Source organism: Mustela erminea, chromosome 10, assembly GCF_009829155.1.
Source record: "Mustela erminea isolate mMusErm1 chromosome 10, mMusErm1.Pri, whole genome shotgun sequence".
NCBI lineage: Eukaryota > Metazoa > Chordata > Mammalia > Carnivora > Mustelidae > Mustela > Mustela erminea.
The window spans coordinates 96,279,679-96,294,641 of NC_045623.1; the positions used below are offsets into that span (position 1 = coordinate 96,279,679).

The 14,963-nt window shown below is 48.1% G+C and overlaps 1 protein-coding gene across 8 annotated transcripts in view; it reads left to right on the forward strand.

Annotated features, from left to right (window-relative positions):
- Positions 1-14,963, forward strand: part of UBR4 (ubiquitin protein ligase E3 component n-recognin 4) — a 136,859-nt gene that overhangs the window by 48,807 nt on the left and 73,089 nt on the right. For 6 of the 8 annotated variants that reach the window (XM_032302693.1, XM_032302695.1, XM_032302699.1 and 3 more), the window contains exons 35-50: positions 1,521-1,712; positions 2,487-2,557; positions 2,648-2,795; positions 3,249-3,476; positions 4,131-4,301; positions 6,038-6,220; positions 7,192-7,350; positions 7,726-7,878; positions 8,254-8,481; positions 8,782-8,939; positions 9,924-10,095; positions 10,344-10,545; positions 12,067-12,230; positions 12,649-12,865; positions 13,914-14,130; positions 14,889-14,921. In XM_032302693.1, coding sequence (XP_032158584.1) covers positions 1,521-1,712; positions 2,487-2,557; positions 2,648-2,795; positions 3,249-3,476; positions 4,131-4,301; positions 6,038-6,220; positions 7,192-7,350; positions 7,726-7,878; positions 8,254-8,481; positions 8,782-8,939; positions 9,924-10,095; positions 10,344-10,545; positions 12,067-12,230; positions 12,649-12,865; positions 13,914-14,130; positions 14,889-14,921 — 2,696 coding nt within the window. The remainder of the gene's footprint in view (positions 1-1,520; positions 1,713-2,486; positions 2,558-2,647; positions 2,796-3,248; positions 3,477-4,130; positions 4,302-6,037; positions 6,221-7,191; positions 7,351-7,725; positions 7,879-8,253; positions 8,482-8,781; positions 8,940-9,923; positions 10,096-10,343; positions 10,546-12,066; positions 12,231-12,648; positions 12,866-13,913; positions 14,131-14,888; positions 14,922-14,963) is intronic. The other 2 variants (XM_032302696.1, XM_032302700.1) reach the window with 1 other exon arrangement.

Below are 14,963 nucleotides of genomic sequence, written 5' to 3' on the forward strand. Positions count from 1 at the left end.
TGCAGCGTTGACAGCAGTTAGGGAGTGATGATTTTTCTTTGTGGTCATGTAGAAGGCTCTTCTTTTGACTGGCTTCTGGCCCTGGCCAGCCTGCCTACAATTTCAAAGCCTTGCGAGTGTGTGTACCGTGAACTGCCTGCCCTCCTCGGGCCTCTGCTGGATCATGAGGAGTGACGGGGGGAAATAACAGGGTAAGCAAAACATCCACTGAATCCTTCTTAAAGCCTAGTGAATTCTTACTATTTTTTAGACATTGGTATGCTGTAGAAAATCGTTCCCTCCTCCTGCATCGGAACTGTGTGATCTGAGTAGGTCACTGACTGCGTTCTCAGCTCTAGTCCACTTACTAGAATCGTTTAATTTACCTGAAAGTTCAGGTCACTGCTGCGAGGAAGGTTTTAAACTGACAGAAATCATGCGTACAGGCATTCTTTTCTCCCACCTTGCCCCACCATGAACTTGACATAGGTGGCTAAGAGCAGCTAAGTGGCCTCTGAGACCCAGCCCTGTACCATTCGTGTCTCCTTCCTTCCTTGCTAGTCTTTTCACCTCTCCGCTCTGAATTGTCAGATTGCAGAGGGAAGGGACTTAGAAATCTGAGGCCTTGATGCCAGGCTGCTGGAATTTTAGGCAAACATGAGCTACTGGCTGTGGTTTGTTGGAAAACTTTTTGCTTGATTTCTGAAGCTGTTCCTCCCTTACTACATTAATTTAAAACCCAGTAATGTAAATGTCTTTCACTAATGGTTAAAAAAATGTTATTTGTAGGTAAAAAGCTAATGAGAGCCCATTCATACTTTTAATCTAGACTTTTTAAAATTTCGGTGTCCTTGATATGCAGTGCTATATTATTTTCAGGTGTACAGCATAATGATTCGATGTTTGTGTAGGTTGTGAAGTGATCGTCATGATAAGGCTAGTTAACATCTCTCTCCATACATAGCTCGAAATGTTTTTTTCTTATAATGAGAACTTCTAAGATCTACTCTCTTACTTCACAGATATGCAGTACAGTATATTGTTAAGTATGGTCCTCCCTGTATGTGCATTATATCCCTGTGACTGTTTATTTCATAACTGGGAGAGTCTGTCTTATGAATGTCCTTCATCCGTTCTCCACCCACCCCTACTCCTGTCTCTGGCAACTCCCATTCTGTACCGGTTGTCTTTTTTTGAATAATTTTCACCTCCAGTTTTATTTTGTTTTTCCTTTTTTTCTTTTTACTTTGTTTTTCTTATTTCAATTTTACCTCCTATTAAGACATTTTGTAGAGAGTTGTCTTCCTGCTTAAGAATGAATGGATCACATTAATTCAGTACAGTGTGTTGACTGGCTACATGCGGTCACAGTGTTCAGAGCTGAGGAAATAGATAATTAAAGCCTGTTTTTTGGTCTGCTTTTATACCATGTCTCCCTGATCTTGAGCTTTATTGGGAAGAGTTTGAGAAAACATAGTATACAGTAATCAAATATAGAGAATTGAAGTTTCTTGGTTTGTGATGGTGGTCTTCTCTTCCAGCATGTGGTCGTCCTGGAGTGCACCTGCCACATTATGTCTTACTTGGCTGATGTCACCAATGCCCTGAGCCAGAGTAATGGTCAAGGCCCAAGTCACCTCTCGGTGGATGGAGAGGAGCGGGCCATTGAGGTGGACTCAGACTGGGTGGAGGAGTTGGCAGTGGAAGAGGAAGACTCCCAGGCTGAGGATTCAGTAAGTACCACGTCACCATCTAGGCAGCCGTGCTGGGTTATTAACGGCTGACTGGTAGTGACAGAGCTCATGCTAACAAGCCGTTAGCCCTCTTTTCTAGCTCCTGTGAGCTTCAAAACTCTCCCACTCCTGTTTGCTTTCTCCCTGCTTGCGTAACTAATGGCAGACTGATTTTACAGGTCTGCAGAGCAAGCTGTAGGGATCTGATCTCTAAGGGAAGGGACTGTTTAATAAGCACATGGCATCTTCCATCCAGAGTCACTTCCTCTGCAGTTACTCAGTTTTTGTATCCTAAATGGAGACTTAGGGATGATTTCTTCATGTCAGTGGTCTGGGTTCCTTTACAGAGAAAGTGTAAGATCTCATTTATTTATTTTTTAAAAAGATTTATTTATTAGGGAGAGGGAGGGCGAGCATGTGTGAGCAGGGGGAGGGGTAGAGGGAGAGAGCGAGAATCCCAAGCAGACTCCTGCTGAGCACGGATCTGGATGCTGGGCTCAACCACACGATTCTGAGATCATGACCTGAGCCAAAACCGAGAGTCAGATGTTCAATCGACTGAGCCACCCGGGCACCCCAGATTTATTTTTTTTTCTAATCGTAAAACCTTAATCTCTCATCTAGAATTTTAGCACGTTTATAGATGCAGATTATTTCCAGGAGTAAGTTTTATTGGTCATTTATGAATCGACTGTTTATTCTCTAGGGTGTATTTTTGGGGGTGGTTGTGTAGAAGGATTTATTTCTGATTAAAAAGACTTACTATCTTTGAAGGATGAAGATTCTCTTTGCAATAAACTCTGCACTTTCACAATCACTCAGAAAGAATTCATGAATCAGCATTGGTAAGTGAAGTTCTTTCTTTCAGTTGAGTATTGTTGGGTCTTGGGCCGTTGGCACTGCTGGGCTCATTTGCTCATTCTTATTCTTTGTAGGTACCACTGTCACACCTGTAAAATGGTAGATGGGGTAGGTGTGTGCACAGTTTGTGCTAAGGTGTGCCACAAGGATCATGAGATTTCCTACGCCAAATATGGCTCCTTCTTCTGTGACTGTGGAGCCAAGGAAGATGGCAGCTGTTTGGTGAGAGTTTGGAACATTTGCTGGGTTAGGAGGGGTGACTTGTTAGTGACACGGGAATGCTGAAGCCAAACTAGGAAACTGCCATATCACCATGGTGGCCTGGGTCTAGGAGTAAGTTCTGGGTCTGTCACTGATCATGGCCTAATAAGCACTTTGCTTGGAATGTTAGAACTTGCAAGGTCTTTAAAAATCTTGTAGTTTAAAAAAAAAAAGCATCTTGCAGTTTTCTTTTAAGACCTGCCACAGTTTCACATGTTGTAATTAAGAACTGTGGCTGTGAGTGGTGAAGTATTTTTGTTACTAGAGGTATACATGAAGCTTAGAATTCAGGTGTTTGGATATCATTTCAATCGTTGGCCAATTTCTCCTCCAGGTCTGGATTTCCCACCAAGATCTTAGGCAGTGTTTAATCTGTGGTTCAAGCTTTAGGTTTCTGACATTTTCTGTCTCTAGGCGCTGGTGAAGCGAACTCCCAGCAGTGGCATGAGCTCCACCATGAAGGAGTCAGCCTTTCAGAGTGAACCCAGGGTGTCCGAGAGTCTGGTGCGCCACACCAGCACTTCTCCAGCGGACAAGGCTAAAGTCACCATCAGCGATGGGAAGGTTGCTGATGAGGAGAAGCCCAAGAAGAGCAGCTTGTGCCGCACAGTGGAGGGCTGCCGAGAGGAGCTGCAGAACCAGGTGAGGGTTCTGGTGGTGCCGGGGACACTGCGGGGAGTGCGGAGCCGGGTTGGTAGGTTCCCGAGCAAGCCATGTGCAGGGTTCTCCTTGCAGTGCCCCTGGTGGGTCTGAGAGTTGTTTTCTCCTTTCTGAGTTTACTCATTTTCACGGGATGGATCTGATAGGGTGTGTTGTAAGCTCTTGCCTCATAGGGAGGGATTTGGGACTGAGGAGCCCTGGGGGGGTTTGTGGGAGGGTGTGTTTTAGCTGTGTAATACCCCAGATCTCCTTTCTTGGCCAGGGTTCCTCATCTAAAGCACAGAATACAGAAAGTGATTTACATGATTGTTTCTGCAGTTTTTTCAAGATGGCGCGTAACTAGAGTAATTCTAGATGCACAGGAGAGAATTCAGCTAATTCTGTGTGAGGAATGTGTTCTAGCATTAGGGTGTCAACATGGGACTCCTGGTTTAGAAAGATTGCTCTAGAGTTAGTAGCACGAATCCAGTATTACTGAGCGAAGAGGTGGCTCGAATATTAAATTGGAAGTGCCCAAATGGGTTTCTAGATTCTGAAGGGTGTTATTGGCAAGATGTATTATGATGAGTATGATCCATTATTTTTTTCTTTTCTTTTTTTTTTTTTTCCCCACTTGTGTATTTGGATTTTTCTCAGGCCAATTTCTCCTTCGCTCCTCTCGTGTTAGACATGCTCAATTTCCTCATGGATGCCATTCAGACCAACTTTCAGCAGGCTTCAGCTGTGGGGAGCAGCAGCCGGGCTCAGCAAGCCCTCCGGGAGCTGCACACAGTGGACAAGGTGGTTGAGATGACTGACCAGCTGATGGTGAGTGTGGCAGGAACAGCACATTAGCTGAGATGGCGCGGTGTACTGGATCATCTGGGGAATATCCTGAGGATGGCCATTCCCTAGCTAGCCAGCTGGAGAGCCACATGCGAGGTGTGTCTTCAGAAGACACAAGAGCTCATTTGGGCCAACTCAGTGAGTAAGTCCACTTTTCATTTCATAAGGATATACGAACCCCCAAGATGTGAAGAACAACATCTGGGGACAGTTATACTAGTGAGACGTTTTTTTCATTATATAAAGTAGGAGACCTAAGGTTTCAGTGGCTTGCAGAAATCATGTTTGTTGTCTTCTGCTTATAGCCCTTCGGGCAACTGTCTTTAGTTCTTTAATAAGAAATGACTTAGAAGGGGCACCTGGGTGGCTCAGTGGGTTAATCCTCTGCCTTTGGCTCAGGTCATGATCTCAGGGTCCTGGGATTGAGCCCCACATCGGGCTCTCTGCTCAGCAGGGAGCCTGCTCCCTCCGCCCCCCCCCCCCCACTTGCCTCTGCCTACTTGTGATCTCTCTCTCTGTCTCTCAAATAAATAAAATCTTTAAAAAAAAGAAAAGAAGAAATGATTTAGAAGTTGTAAGTCAGTATCTACTTTAAAACCTATTGCTCAGCACCAAGAATAGGAGTTCTGGTGTGTATTGCCTATCCTGTTTAGCAACAGTGTAAAATAGTAGAAACCATGTAAAGTGTCTGTGCTTCTGAAAGGGAAGTGTACAAATGAATGAGGTATAGGACTAGATCTCACAAGGAGCCTGTTTTTTTAAAAAGATTTTAATTTAATTTATTTATTTGACAGAGATCACAAGTACGCAGACAGGCAGGTGGGGGGCGGGGGGTAGGGAAGCAGGCTCCCTGCTGAGCAGAGAGCCTGATTCAGGGCTCGATCCCAGGACCCTGAGAGCATGACCTGAGCTGAAGGCAGAGGCTTTAACCCACTGAGCCACCCAGGTGCCCCAAGGAGACTGTTTCTAAGGGAAAAGTATTCCCTCAGAAATACACACATGTATGTGCACACAGATACTCTGGTATTGTAGTGAAAATGAGTCCCAGTTTTATAGTAGTGGCTTTTAGACCTCGAGCTATTAAAGATGAAGCAAGTAAGTGTTGGGATGGTGTTGGTGATTCATAAAGTTGTCGACTCGGTTTTGCCAGGTCGGGTCAGTGAAAAACATTCCTGGGACGCCTGGGTGGCTCAGTTGGTTAAGCAGCTGCCTTCGGCTCAGGTCATGATCCCAGCGTCCTGGGATCGAGTCCCACATCGGGCTCCTTGCTCCGCAGGGAGCCTGTTTCTCCCTCTGCCTCTGCCTTCCACTCTGTCTGCCTGTGCTTGGTCTCACTCTCTCTCTCTGACAAATAAATAAATAAAATATTAAAAAAAATAATAATAATAAAAAAAAAAAAAAAAGAAAAACATTCCTATCTGTTACCTCCATCATTCGACTTCCAAAAAGGGTGTTTTAGCATTTTAAGAAGCCAGTACTTTGTATTAATTAAATTTAGCTTTGTGAAACATTCACTACGTTGTTTTTATCAGATTGACAAAATTGCTTTGAGGGGCTTACCTGACTGTCCCTGGATTAGAGACTGGAACCTGTTACTTTTCGAATGATGGCATCGTGCAGCATCTTGGTCTGCACAGTTGTCTATCCATAAATAGTGGATGAATCCACTGGCTCTCTTTGGTTTACTCCTGCCTATTCTCTGCTTCCTTCTTTGCCAGGTTCCCACCTTAGGCTCCCAGGAAGGCGCCTTTGAGAATGTTCGGATGAATTACAGTGGAGACCAGGGCCAGACTATTCGACAGCTTATCAGCGCCCACGTGCTCAGGCGCGTGGCCATGTGTGTGCTCTCCTCTCCGCATGGGCGCCGCCAGCATTTGGCTGTTAGCCATGAGAAAGGGAAGGTGGGTTTCCAGTTCTTTCCTACTCATTTTAGGTCATGTTTATCTTAAGTGCTAACAAAACAGAGGACTATGCTCAGACTGGCCCCCTGGGAAAAAGTGTTTTGGGTTCCAAGAATGCCTTACAGGACAGAGCTCAATGAGCTTTTCTACTCCAACTCTGAGTTGGTTGATTAAACTTAGAAGCAATGTGACTAGAACAGTTGCTGTTTGTGATGAGTAGTTTCTTACTCAAAACCTATCCTTCAGGCCCTTGAGAAAGGGCTTGTGACTAGTGATTACCGACGACAGCACGGCTCCCAGGCGTGGCATGGTTTGATTATGCTGGAGGGGAGGGCACACGCCAAGAGATGAGAGTCTTCATGGGAATTCACAGTGATTCTTATTTAGTTCTTTCCTGCCCTCCCAGCCTGCTGCGGACACAGGGAAGCTTATGTCGTTTTAGAGAGCCAGTCAGTAAAAGTCGGAAGGGTGGCAGGTGTCTTAACATTTTTCTGTATTCTGGCTTCTCTAGTACTAGTGAAGTTGTTTAAGTTTATCTTAAGTGAAAAACAAACTAGAAATCTGATAAGTCTGTAAGATCCCTCTAAAATACTGCAAAGTAAAACAAAAACAAAACAAAACAAAAATACTTAAAAAAAAAACAATACAGCAGTGCTGCTGTGGCCCAGCGCTGGTATCTGTTAGCAATCTGTACAACAAAAAGTTGTATGGAAAACTAGAAAGGACAATAGTACATAGGGACTGGGTAATTGTTTTCATGAACTGTGTATAAAGAGCTGGTTTCATTACTCCTCTCTTTTGTGGGCACCTGATGGAGGAAGTGAAAGGCATTCCATCTCTCTCCACCTGGAGAGAGGGTTTTCCTAAGAGACTTAGCTGTGGACTAGGGTCGCAGGGAAGGAGCTTTTGTCAGGCTCTGCGTTCTCTAAGAGGATGGGGGTTGGAATAAACTGGCGGTTGTCCCCTTGCAGATCACCGTTCTGCAGCTCTCTGCGCTCTTGAAGCAAGCAGATTCCAGCAAAAGGAAGTTGACTTTGACCCGCCTGGCTTCTGCCCCCGTCCCGTTTACTGTGTTGAGCCTCACTGGGAACCCCTGCAAGGAGGACTACCTGGCTGTGTGCGGGCTGAAGGTAAGAACCTGATGCAGATTTGAGTCCTCCACGCCGTGGACCCTCTTCTCCTCTCCCCTGTTTTCAGTGCCGCTTTTTAACTCACTGTTTTTAACTCATTCATTCATTCAGTGCCGCTTTTTAACTCATTGTTAAGATGAAAATCTAAAAGTCTTTGGAATATAAAAGGATTTTTACTCTGGATTTCTCCCAGCTCTTGCAGATCTTTCTTCTATTGGAAATGATTTTTGTGTGTTCTTGGAAGCCGAGTGCATTACTGGACAGTGTGAATAATACCCGGAGGCAGGGAATGTGAGGGAAGACTTGAGAGAGCTGAAATGGGTTCATGTACTTCCCGCCGCCTTTTAACTAGTCTGTTCCTTAAACCCTGTCCAGGACTGCCACGTGTTGACCTTCAGTAGCTCCGGCTCTGTTTCGGATCACTTGGTGCTGCACCCACAGTTGGCGACGGGCAACTTCATCATCAAGGCTGTGTGGTTACCCGGGTCACAGACCGAGTTAGCCATTGTCACTGCGGACTTTGTCAAGGTACAGTTACTGCTCTTGGGTGTTGTGGTTCTAGAATTGTTTTGTTTTTAAATCCAGAGTGGCTGGTTATTATTATTATTATGTACTAGCTTCTCTCAGGGTGTGGGCTAGAGCTTTCTGGGTGTAGGCAGTATGACATTGCTTTACCAAGCGCATGGGTCTTGTCACAGAAGATGTAGATGCCTTTCTCTCTCCTAGTCATTCCTTGAGGGAAAGTAAAAAGATACTCATCTTTGTATGCTCTGTGCCTGATACTTGCAGACACTTGTTGGAGCGAGAATTGATATCCCTTACTCACCGATGGCAGGTCTTCGGATTCGCCAGGGTGATTTGGGGGTGCGACTGAACTAGATCTCCTTTCCTTCTGTCCTGCAGATTTACGACCTGTCTGTTGATGCCTTGAGCCCGACCTTCTACTTTCTTCTGCCAAGCTCAAAGATAAGAGATGTTACCTTCCTCTTCAATGAGGAGGGAAAGAACATCATTGTTATAATGTCTTCAGCTGGTTACATCTACACCCAGCTCATGGAAGAGGCCAGCAGTGCCCAGCAGGGGCCCTTCTACGTCACTAATGTGCTGGAAATCAACCACGAGGACCTGAAGGTTCGGGCAGGTGTCGCTTCTCCTCCTCTTCCTGATGGATTAGCTTGGTAGCTCCTCCATTGTTTTTCATTTTTCGTCAGTCTCTGACTTGTCCTCTATTAGTAGAAACTCTTGTCCTTTAGGACCAAACTGATTCACTGTGAAGTTTCTTGACTCTCATGCTTTTTCTAAGATTTGCCCACATGGCTTAGATTATGAGAGCCACAGTCATGATTTAAAACTAATAAGCTGCAAAACTGAGTGCTGGTCCTGGAGGCAGCAGGTGAGGTTAATGCAAGTGTTGTGTCTTTGCCCCAACAGGACAGTAACAGCCAGGTGGCCGGTGGCGGTGTGTCCGTCTACTACTCCCACGTGCTGCAGATGTTGTTCTTCAGCTATTGTCAAGGCAAATCGTTTGCAGCCACCGTTAGCAGGACAACTCTGGAAGTGTTGCAGCTTTTCTCCATCAACATCAAAAGGTGGGAAGGCGCGCTTCAGGCTGAGCTCCCACGGTGCCTGCGTTCAGCAGGAGGCTCCTCTGGCCCAGCACTGGTGTCTGTTAGGAATCTGGTGAAGCTTTGCCCCAGCAGGCCTCTCCCTTTTGAAGGCAAGAGGCACCCAGTGTTGGCAGGTTGACTGTCTGCATGGTTTTGTCCTCCACCGTGTAGACCCCAAGCTGTAAGAGGTAGTCTGGGGACTGCTGTCACTCATGAGAAGCATCTCTAGTCAAGGCAGCATACCTCACTTGAGGGTGATAACTGAGTTTGGAGAGGGAAATTGTAGTTGCTCTTAGACACTGATGCAGCCAAAGTGCCCTTTAAGTTTCCCTGCTGGGATAGTTGATCAGAACACAGCATGGTGTCAGCAGTGAGGGCGTGGTCGGGGGTGGGGGGGCGCAGACAGAGGCTTGCATCGGTGTCCGGATAGTAGAGGTGTATTTGAGGTGCTGAGTGTTATTTTAGGGAGCTAGGGAGAAGCAGCTTAGTCTTTCTTCCTGTCTCTCCTATCTGCCACTGAAGAGCCTTAAAAGTGCTGTAGGCATTGTTTCTCTGGCCTCTGTGTTGTGAAAGATTACCTCGTTGGAGATGAAATCAAATGGGGTGCCGTTCACACAGAACTTGGTGTGCCTGCAGATGCTTGATGGGCCCAGAGGTCACGCGCCTCAGCCAGCTCCATGCAGTAGATGACCTCTAGGCACATTGGGCCACCTCTTCCCTCAGACAGTGGGAGCCAGCAGGGGAGATTTCTAAACCAGGACTCCTGCCGTGGGAACAGGGAGGGGAGGGGCGGGTGTGAGTGTATGCATGGCTCAGAATAAAGCTGAGACTCGTGGGTGATTAAAGTCCCTGGGCACATACATTGCTCTGGGAGTCAGGTGTTTGGTAGGTATGGCCTTTAAGTCGAGAAGAGGATGACTAGCTGGTGATTGACACCCTGACTGTGGCCAGTTTTCTTGTCTGCAGTTCCAATGGTGGCAGTAAGACGTCTCCTGCCCTTTGCCAGTGGTCCGAGGTGATGAACCACCCTGGCCTGGTGTGTTGTGTCCAGCAAACTACAGGTGTGCCACTGGTAGTGATGGTGAAACCAGACACTTTTCTTATCCAAGAGATTAAGACTCTGCCTGCGAAAGCAAAGGTCCGTGCCAGAGATCCCACCACTTGGCTGTGAACCTGGTCTAATTCTGTATTTCTGTATTTGTATATTTTGTCCCTTCCCTGACCCTTTCGTTAGAAGAGGCTTATGAAAGAACTTTCGCCCGTTTTCTCCCTGTCACTCTTCTGCACCCCCTAAATGACTGTGGAACCAGTTGCTTCTCTGCCTCTTTCTATAGGTTCTGATCTCTAGTTATGGGAACTAACACCCTCCTTTGTCCCCTCTGTCAGATCCAAGACATGGTTGCCATTCGGCACACGGCCTGCAATGAGCAGCAGCGGACCACGATGATCCTCCTGTGTGAGGATGGCAGCCTGCGCATTTACATGGCCAACGTGGAGAATACCTCCTACTGGCTCCAGCCGTCCCTGCAGCCCAGCAGTGTCATCAGCATAATGAAGCCTGTTCGGAAGCGCAAGACAGCAACCGTCAGTAAGTGCCCTCCTGCAAAGACTGGTGGGGGGGTGCGATGGCAGTCTTCTAGTCGAGACATGGAACAGATGGAGGTAAGTGTGAAGAAGTGACTCGGGGTGCCTGGGTGGCTCAGTGGGTTAAGCCTCTGCCTTCAGCTCAGGTCATGATCTCGGGGTCCTGGGATCGAGCCCCACATCGGGCTCTCTGCTCATCAGGGAGCCTGCTTCCCCCTCTCTCTGCCTGCCTCTCTGCCTACTTGCAATCTTTGTCAAATAAATAAATAAAATCTTAAATTTAATTTAAGATTTAATAAATAAAATCTTAAAAAAAAAAGAAGTGGTGACTCTCCCACTTGCCTGTTTCGTAAAGGTAGAGATACATGCTAGCTGATTTCCCCAAAGCAGTGTCATGTTTCCTGAGGCCAGCAGTGTTCTTGTGGCTTTTAGAGACTTGTCGTACAAATGACAAGCGCTCATTCGCTCTCCACTTGAGATCTGCAGTTCTGTGGTGCCCAGGAAAGAATGATCTCATGCATCTTGTGAGAGAGATTTTTCTCTGGGTTTGGGGAACGCAGCTTGCCTGATGTGAAGTGTGAGAATGAACCAGTGGAGGATAGATTGCTTTCACTCGTCAGTTTCCCACTGAGTAGTGAAGAACCTGTCATAGATCTCTGAGCTGGGAATCTTGCTCCTGTCTGATAGAGGACGCTTCAGGGTGTGGAGACCTGAATTCAGGAATGAGTGATGGAGGCTAAGCAGAGACCTTTGCAGGGGTCGTCCCGTGACTGAAGTTTGTTTTATACTTTATTTATTTATTTGTTTGTTGGAGAGAGAGAGAGAGAACACAAGTAGGGGGAGCTGCAGAGGGAGAAGCAGACTCCCACTGAGCAGAGAGCCTGATGTGGGATTCGATTCCAGGACCCTGGGATCATGACCTCAGCCGAAGGCAGTTGCTTAACGAACGAACTGAGCCATGCAGGTGCCCCTGAAATTTTAGAGTCCATGTTTGAGATGACAATGCAGCTCATTCTCCTGTAAAGGAATAGTTTCTATTGTTTATTTATTTATTTATTTAAAAGATTTAAAATTATTTATTAGAGGGAGAGAGCATGAGCAAGAGAGGGAAGAGCAGACTCCCCGCTAAGCAAGGAGCCTGCCCTGGGGCTCTATTCCAGGACCCCGGGATCATGACCTGAGCTGAAGGGAGACACTTAACCGTTGGTGCCACCCAGGCGCCCCTGAGTTGTTTATTTTCAATCAACCAGTCAGGAGGGAGCCTGTTGTTACTAACTGTACTCAATACCACACCTGAGTTCTTTGTCCTACTGGGGTGGGGTGTGGTTAGGGATGGTGACGTGCAGGCATCACACTGATGCAGACGTTCACATCCTGGTCCTCTGGAAGAGGTTAGAGTGTCCTAACCTGGTAGAGGTTAGGAGTGTGGCATCAGTCTGGGAGGGGCTTTCCCTGAGGGGTGGGTGCAGAGGTGGGAGTGCCGCACTTACTGATGCTCTGTGTCTACTGGTCCTGTTCCCCACAGCAACCCGCACATCTAGCCAGGTGACATTCCCCATCGACTTCTTTGAGCACAACCAGCAGCTGACGGATGTGGAGTTTGGTGGGAATGATCTCCTGCAGGTGTACAATGCGCAGCAGATAAAGCACCGGCTGAACTCCACCGGCATGTACGTGGCCAACACCAAGGTGAGGACTGCGCTGTGTGGGGGCTGTGCCTGGGTAGAAGGACTTCTGGACGGTGTGGCTGGAAAACACCTGTCCTCTTAGAACGCAGGTGTGAAATAGATACTTAGAGTCACTAACCCTTGCGTTCTTCCTAAGTGGTCCCTGGAATAAATGGCTATTCTCAGCTTCTGCACGGAAGGACTCCTGATCGAGTATTAGCAGCAGGAGGTGGTTAGTGATGGAGAGAAAGTAGCTTGAAACTGGAGACTGTCCCACTCCCTGCCTTTCCCCCTCCATCTTTGGAAGTAAGGAAATCCTTACCAAGAAGTTAGGAGGGTAATGGACTTGCCTGGGGTCACACACTTTGGCGCCAGCAGACGAAGGGTTACAGGTTTACCCTAAAGAACTTGTTGTCTGACTTGTGCCTGTCTCCCTCTAGCCCGGTGGCTTCACCATCGAGATCAGCAACAACAACAGCACTATGGTGATGACAGGCATGCGGATCCAGATCGGGACCCAGGCCATTGAACGGGCTCCGTCGTACATTGAGATTTTCGGCAGGACCATGCAGCTCAACTTGAGTCGCTCCCGCTGGTTTGACTTCCCCTTCACCAGAGAGGAAGCCCTGCAGGCCGACAAAAAACTGAACCTCTTCAGTGAGTCGCCACCCCCTGGCATGGCCTCCCCTTCTCATTTCTCCATGGCTGTCTGGTATTCTGGGAGTCCTCTGCTCTCTGCTGCTCAGTGGTCTCTGCCGTCCTCAACGTCTGAACTTCCCTGGAGATGGCCAGGGGAGGGGCGTGCTGAAGAACGGGAGGGGTGAAGACAGGGCAAACCCTGCCTCTGCGTCTGCTTTGGTGGGCCTGGCTCAGCTTTGCCGGCCTGGCTGCCTACGTGGGTGGGCAGAGAGGAGGCAAGGGCTGTGCATGAAAGCAGCAGGTGTTCTTAAAGCACAGATGAGGGCCTTGCTCACGTGCCTCGAGAGGGATGTGTAGTAGCGCCTGGGCTTGGTGAACTGTCGGATACTTTAAACCCTCGGAGAACAACTCCCTGAGCCTGTCAATAGCCTGGCGTCTTCCTCTGCCATTTACTGACTGCCTGTCTGATGCTCTTGCTCCTAGAAATAGCTGCTGTTAGGATGAAGATTTGTGTTTTGAACCAAGCTTAGAGCTCTCTGGGGAGTGGAAGCTGGGGGATGCAGTGCCCCGACAGCACTGGAAGAGTTTTGCTGTGATGCTAAGGGGCTCTTTTTTTTTTTTAAGATTATTTATTTATTTATTTGACACAGAGGGAGAGAGAGAGAGAGAGAGAGAGAAAGAGAAAGAGATCACAAGTAGGCGAGGGGGTGGGTGGGGTGGGAAGCAGGCTCCCTGCCAAGCAGAGAGCCCAATGCAGGGCTTGGTCCCAGGACCCTGAGACCATGACCTGAGCTGAAGGCAGAGGCTTAACCCACTGAGCTACCCAGGCACAAGGGGCTCTTCTGAGAGCTGGACTTCCTAGGCCTTTGGTCAGTGGGACTGTTCACATATAGTCAATGTCTCCTCAGGGTTCAAGTGCTGTTTGAGTCACAGGAGACAAGGTTCCTCCCTGATGAAAATTGGTGGGATTTGCTACTTTGCCCTCTTGGTCTGGTCTCTGTTTTGGAGGCGCTCACTTTGGCCCTGTAGGGGATGTGCTTCCTAGAGCTCCTCTCACTTGTTGCAGTTGGGGCCTCGGTGGATCCGGCTGGCGTCACCATGATTGATGCTGTGAAAATTTACGGCAAGACCAAGGAGCAGTTTGGCTGGCCTGACGAGCCCCCGGAGGAGTTCCCTTCTGCCTCTGTCAGCAACATCTGCCCTTCCAACTTGAACCAGAGCAATGGCACTGGAGACAGTGACTCCGCAGCCCCTGCCACCACCAGTGGAACTGTCCTGGAGAGGTACCCGTGCTGGCAGGGGTCAGCCCTTGTCCTCGCCTTTACGTAACCCCTCTCCTGGCACAGCCTGTTCTGAGAGAGTAGCCTCTCGCAACTACCCCTAGTGTAGCCTGTGAGTTTCAGGTCGTCCCCCAGCAGCCCAACACCCTGTCTCCTTTGTGAGCACAGAGCCTGGCGGTGTGCTGAGAGCCATGGGATCCTAGTCGGCCTGGGGTGTCTGTGCTTTCTCTTAATGCTTAGGCACCCTTTGGAGGAGCCAGAGGTTGTGGAGTAGAAGATGCTTAAGTCACCGCTAGAGATTTGGGTCCAGTCTTGCTGAAATTAGAGGGGAGAGTCTTCTGTTCCTTCTGATGTCATCATCTTCTCTTTGCAGCGGCCACTTAGGTGGTGATGGCACTGCTGGCCAGATGCTGGCTGCAGCACCTACAGCAGAGTTCAGAGCCTCCCCGGGCTCCCCCCAGTGGCCTTCTGAAGCATTGCGCTTGGCTTCTTTGTGCTAGGCGGCTGCTGGTTTGCCGTGATAGATGAGGCGACTCATGATGTAAGACGCTGAGTTTCTTACATCCTAAGTCGGAAGAGTAGCCTGGCTTGAAATCACTGCCTCCTACCGTCAGACTGCCCCCTCCCTTCTCTCTCTCTCTCTCTCTGTTTCTTTTTTACCCCCCTCCCCTGTTCTTACATTGTTTGCTTAGGATGTGTTTCTAGGTTTCTCTGAGCTTCACATTTTTTTCCTTTTTTTTTTCCTTTGCTTCTCCCCCAAGTTCTGAAACTGAGTCCCTAACCAAGCTGGACCGGTTAGTATGCCCTCTTTCTTTTCTCTGCACGGGTGAGTGTGT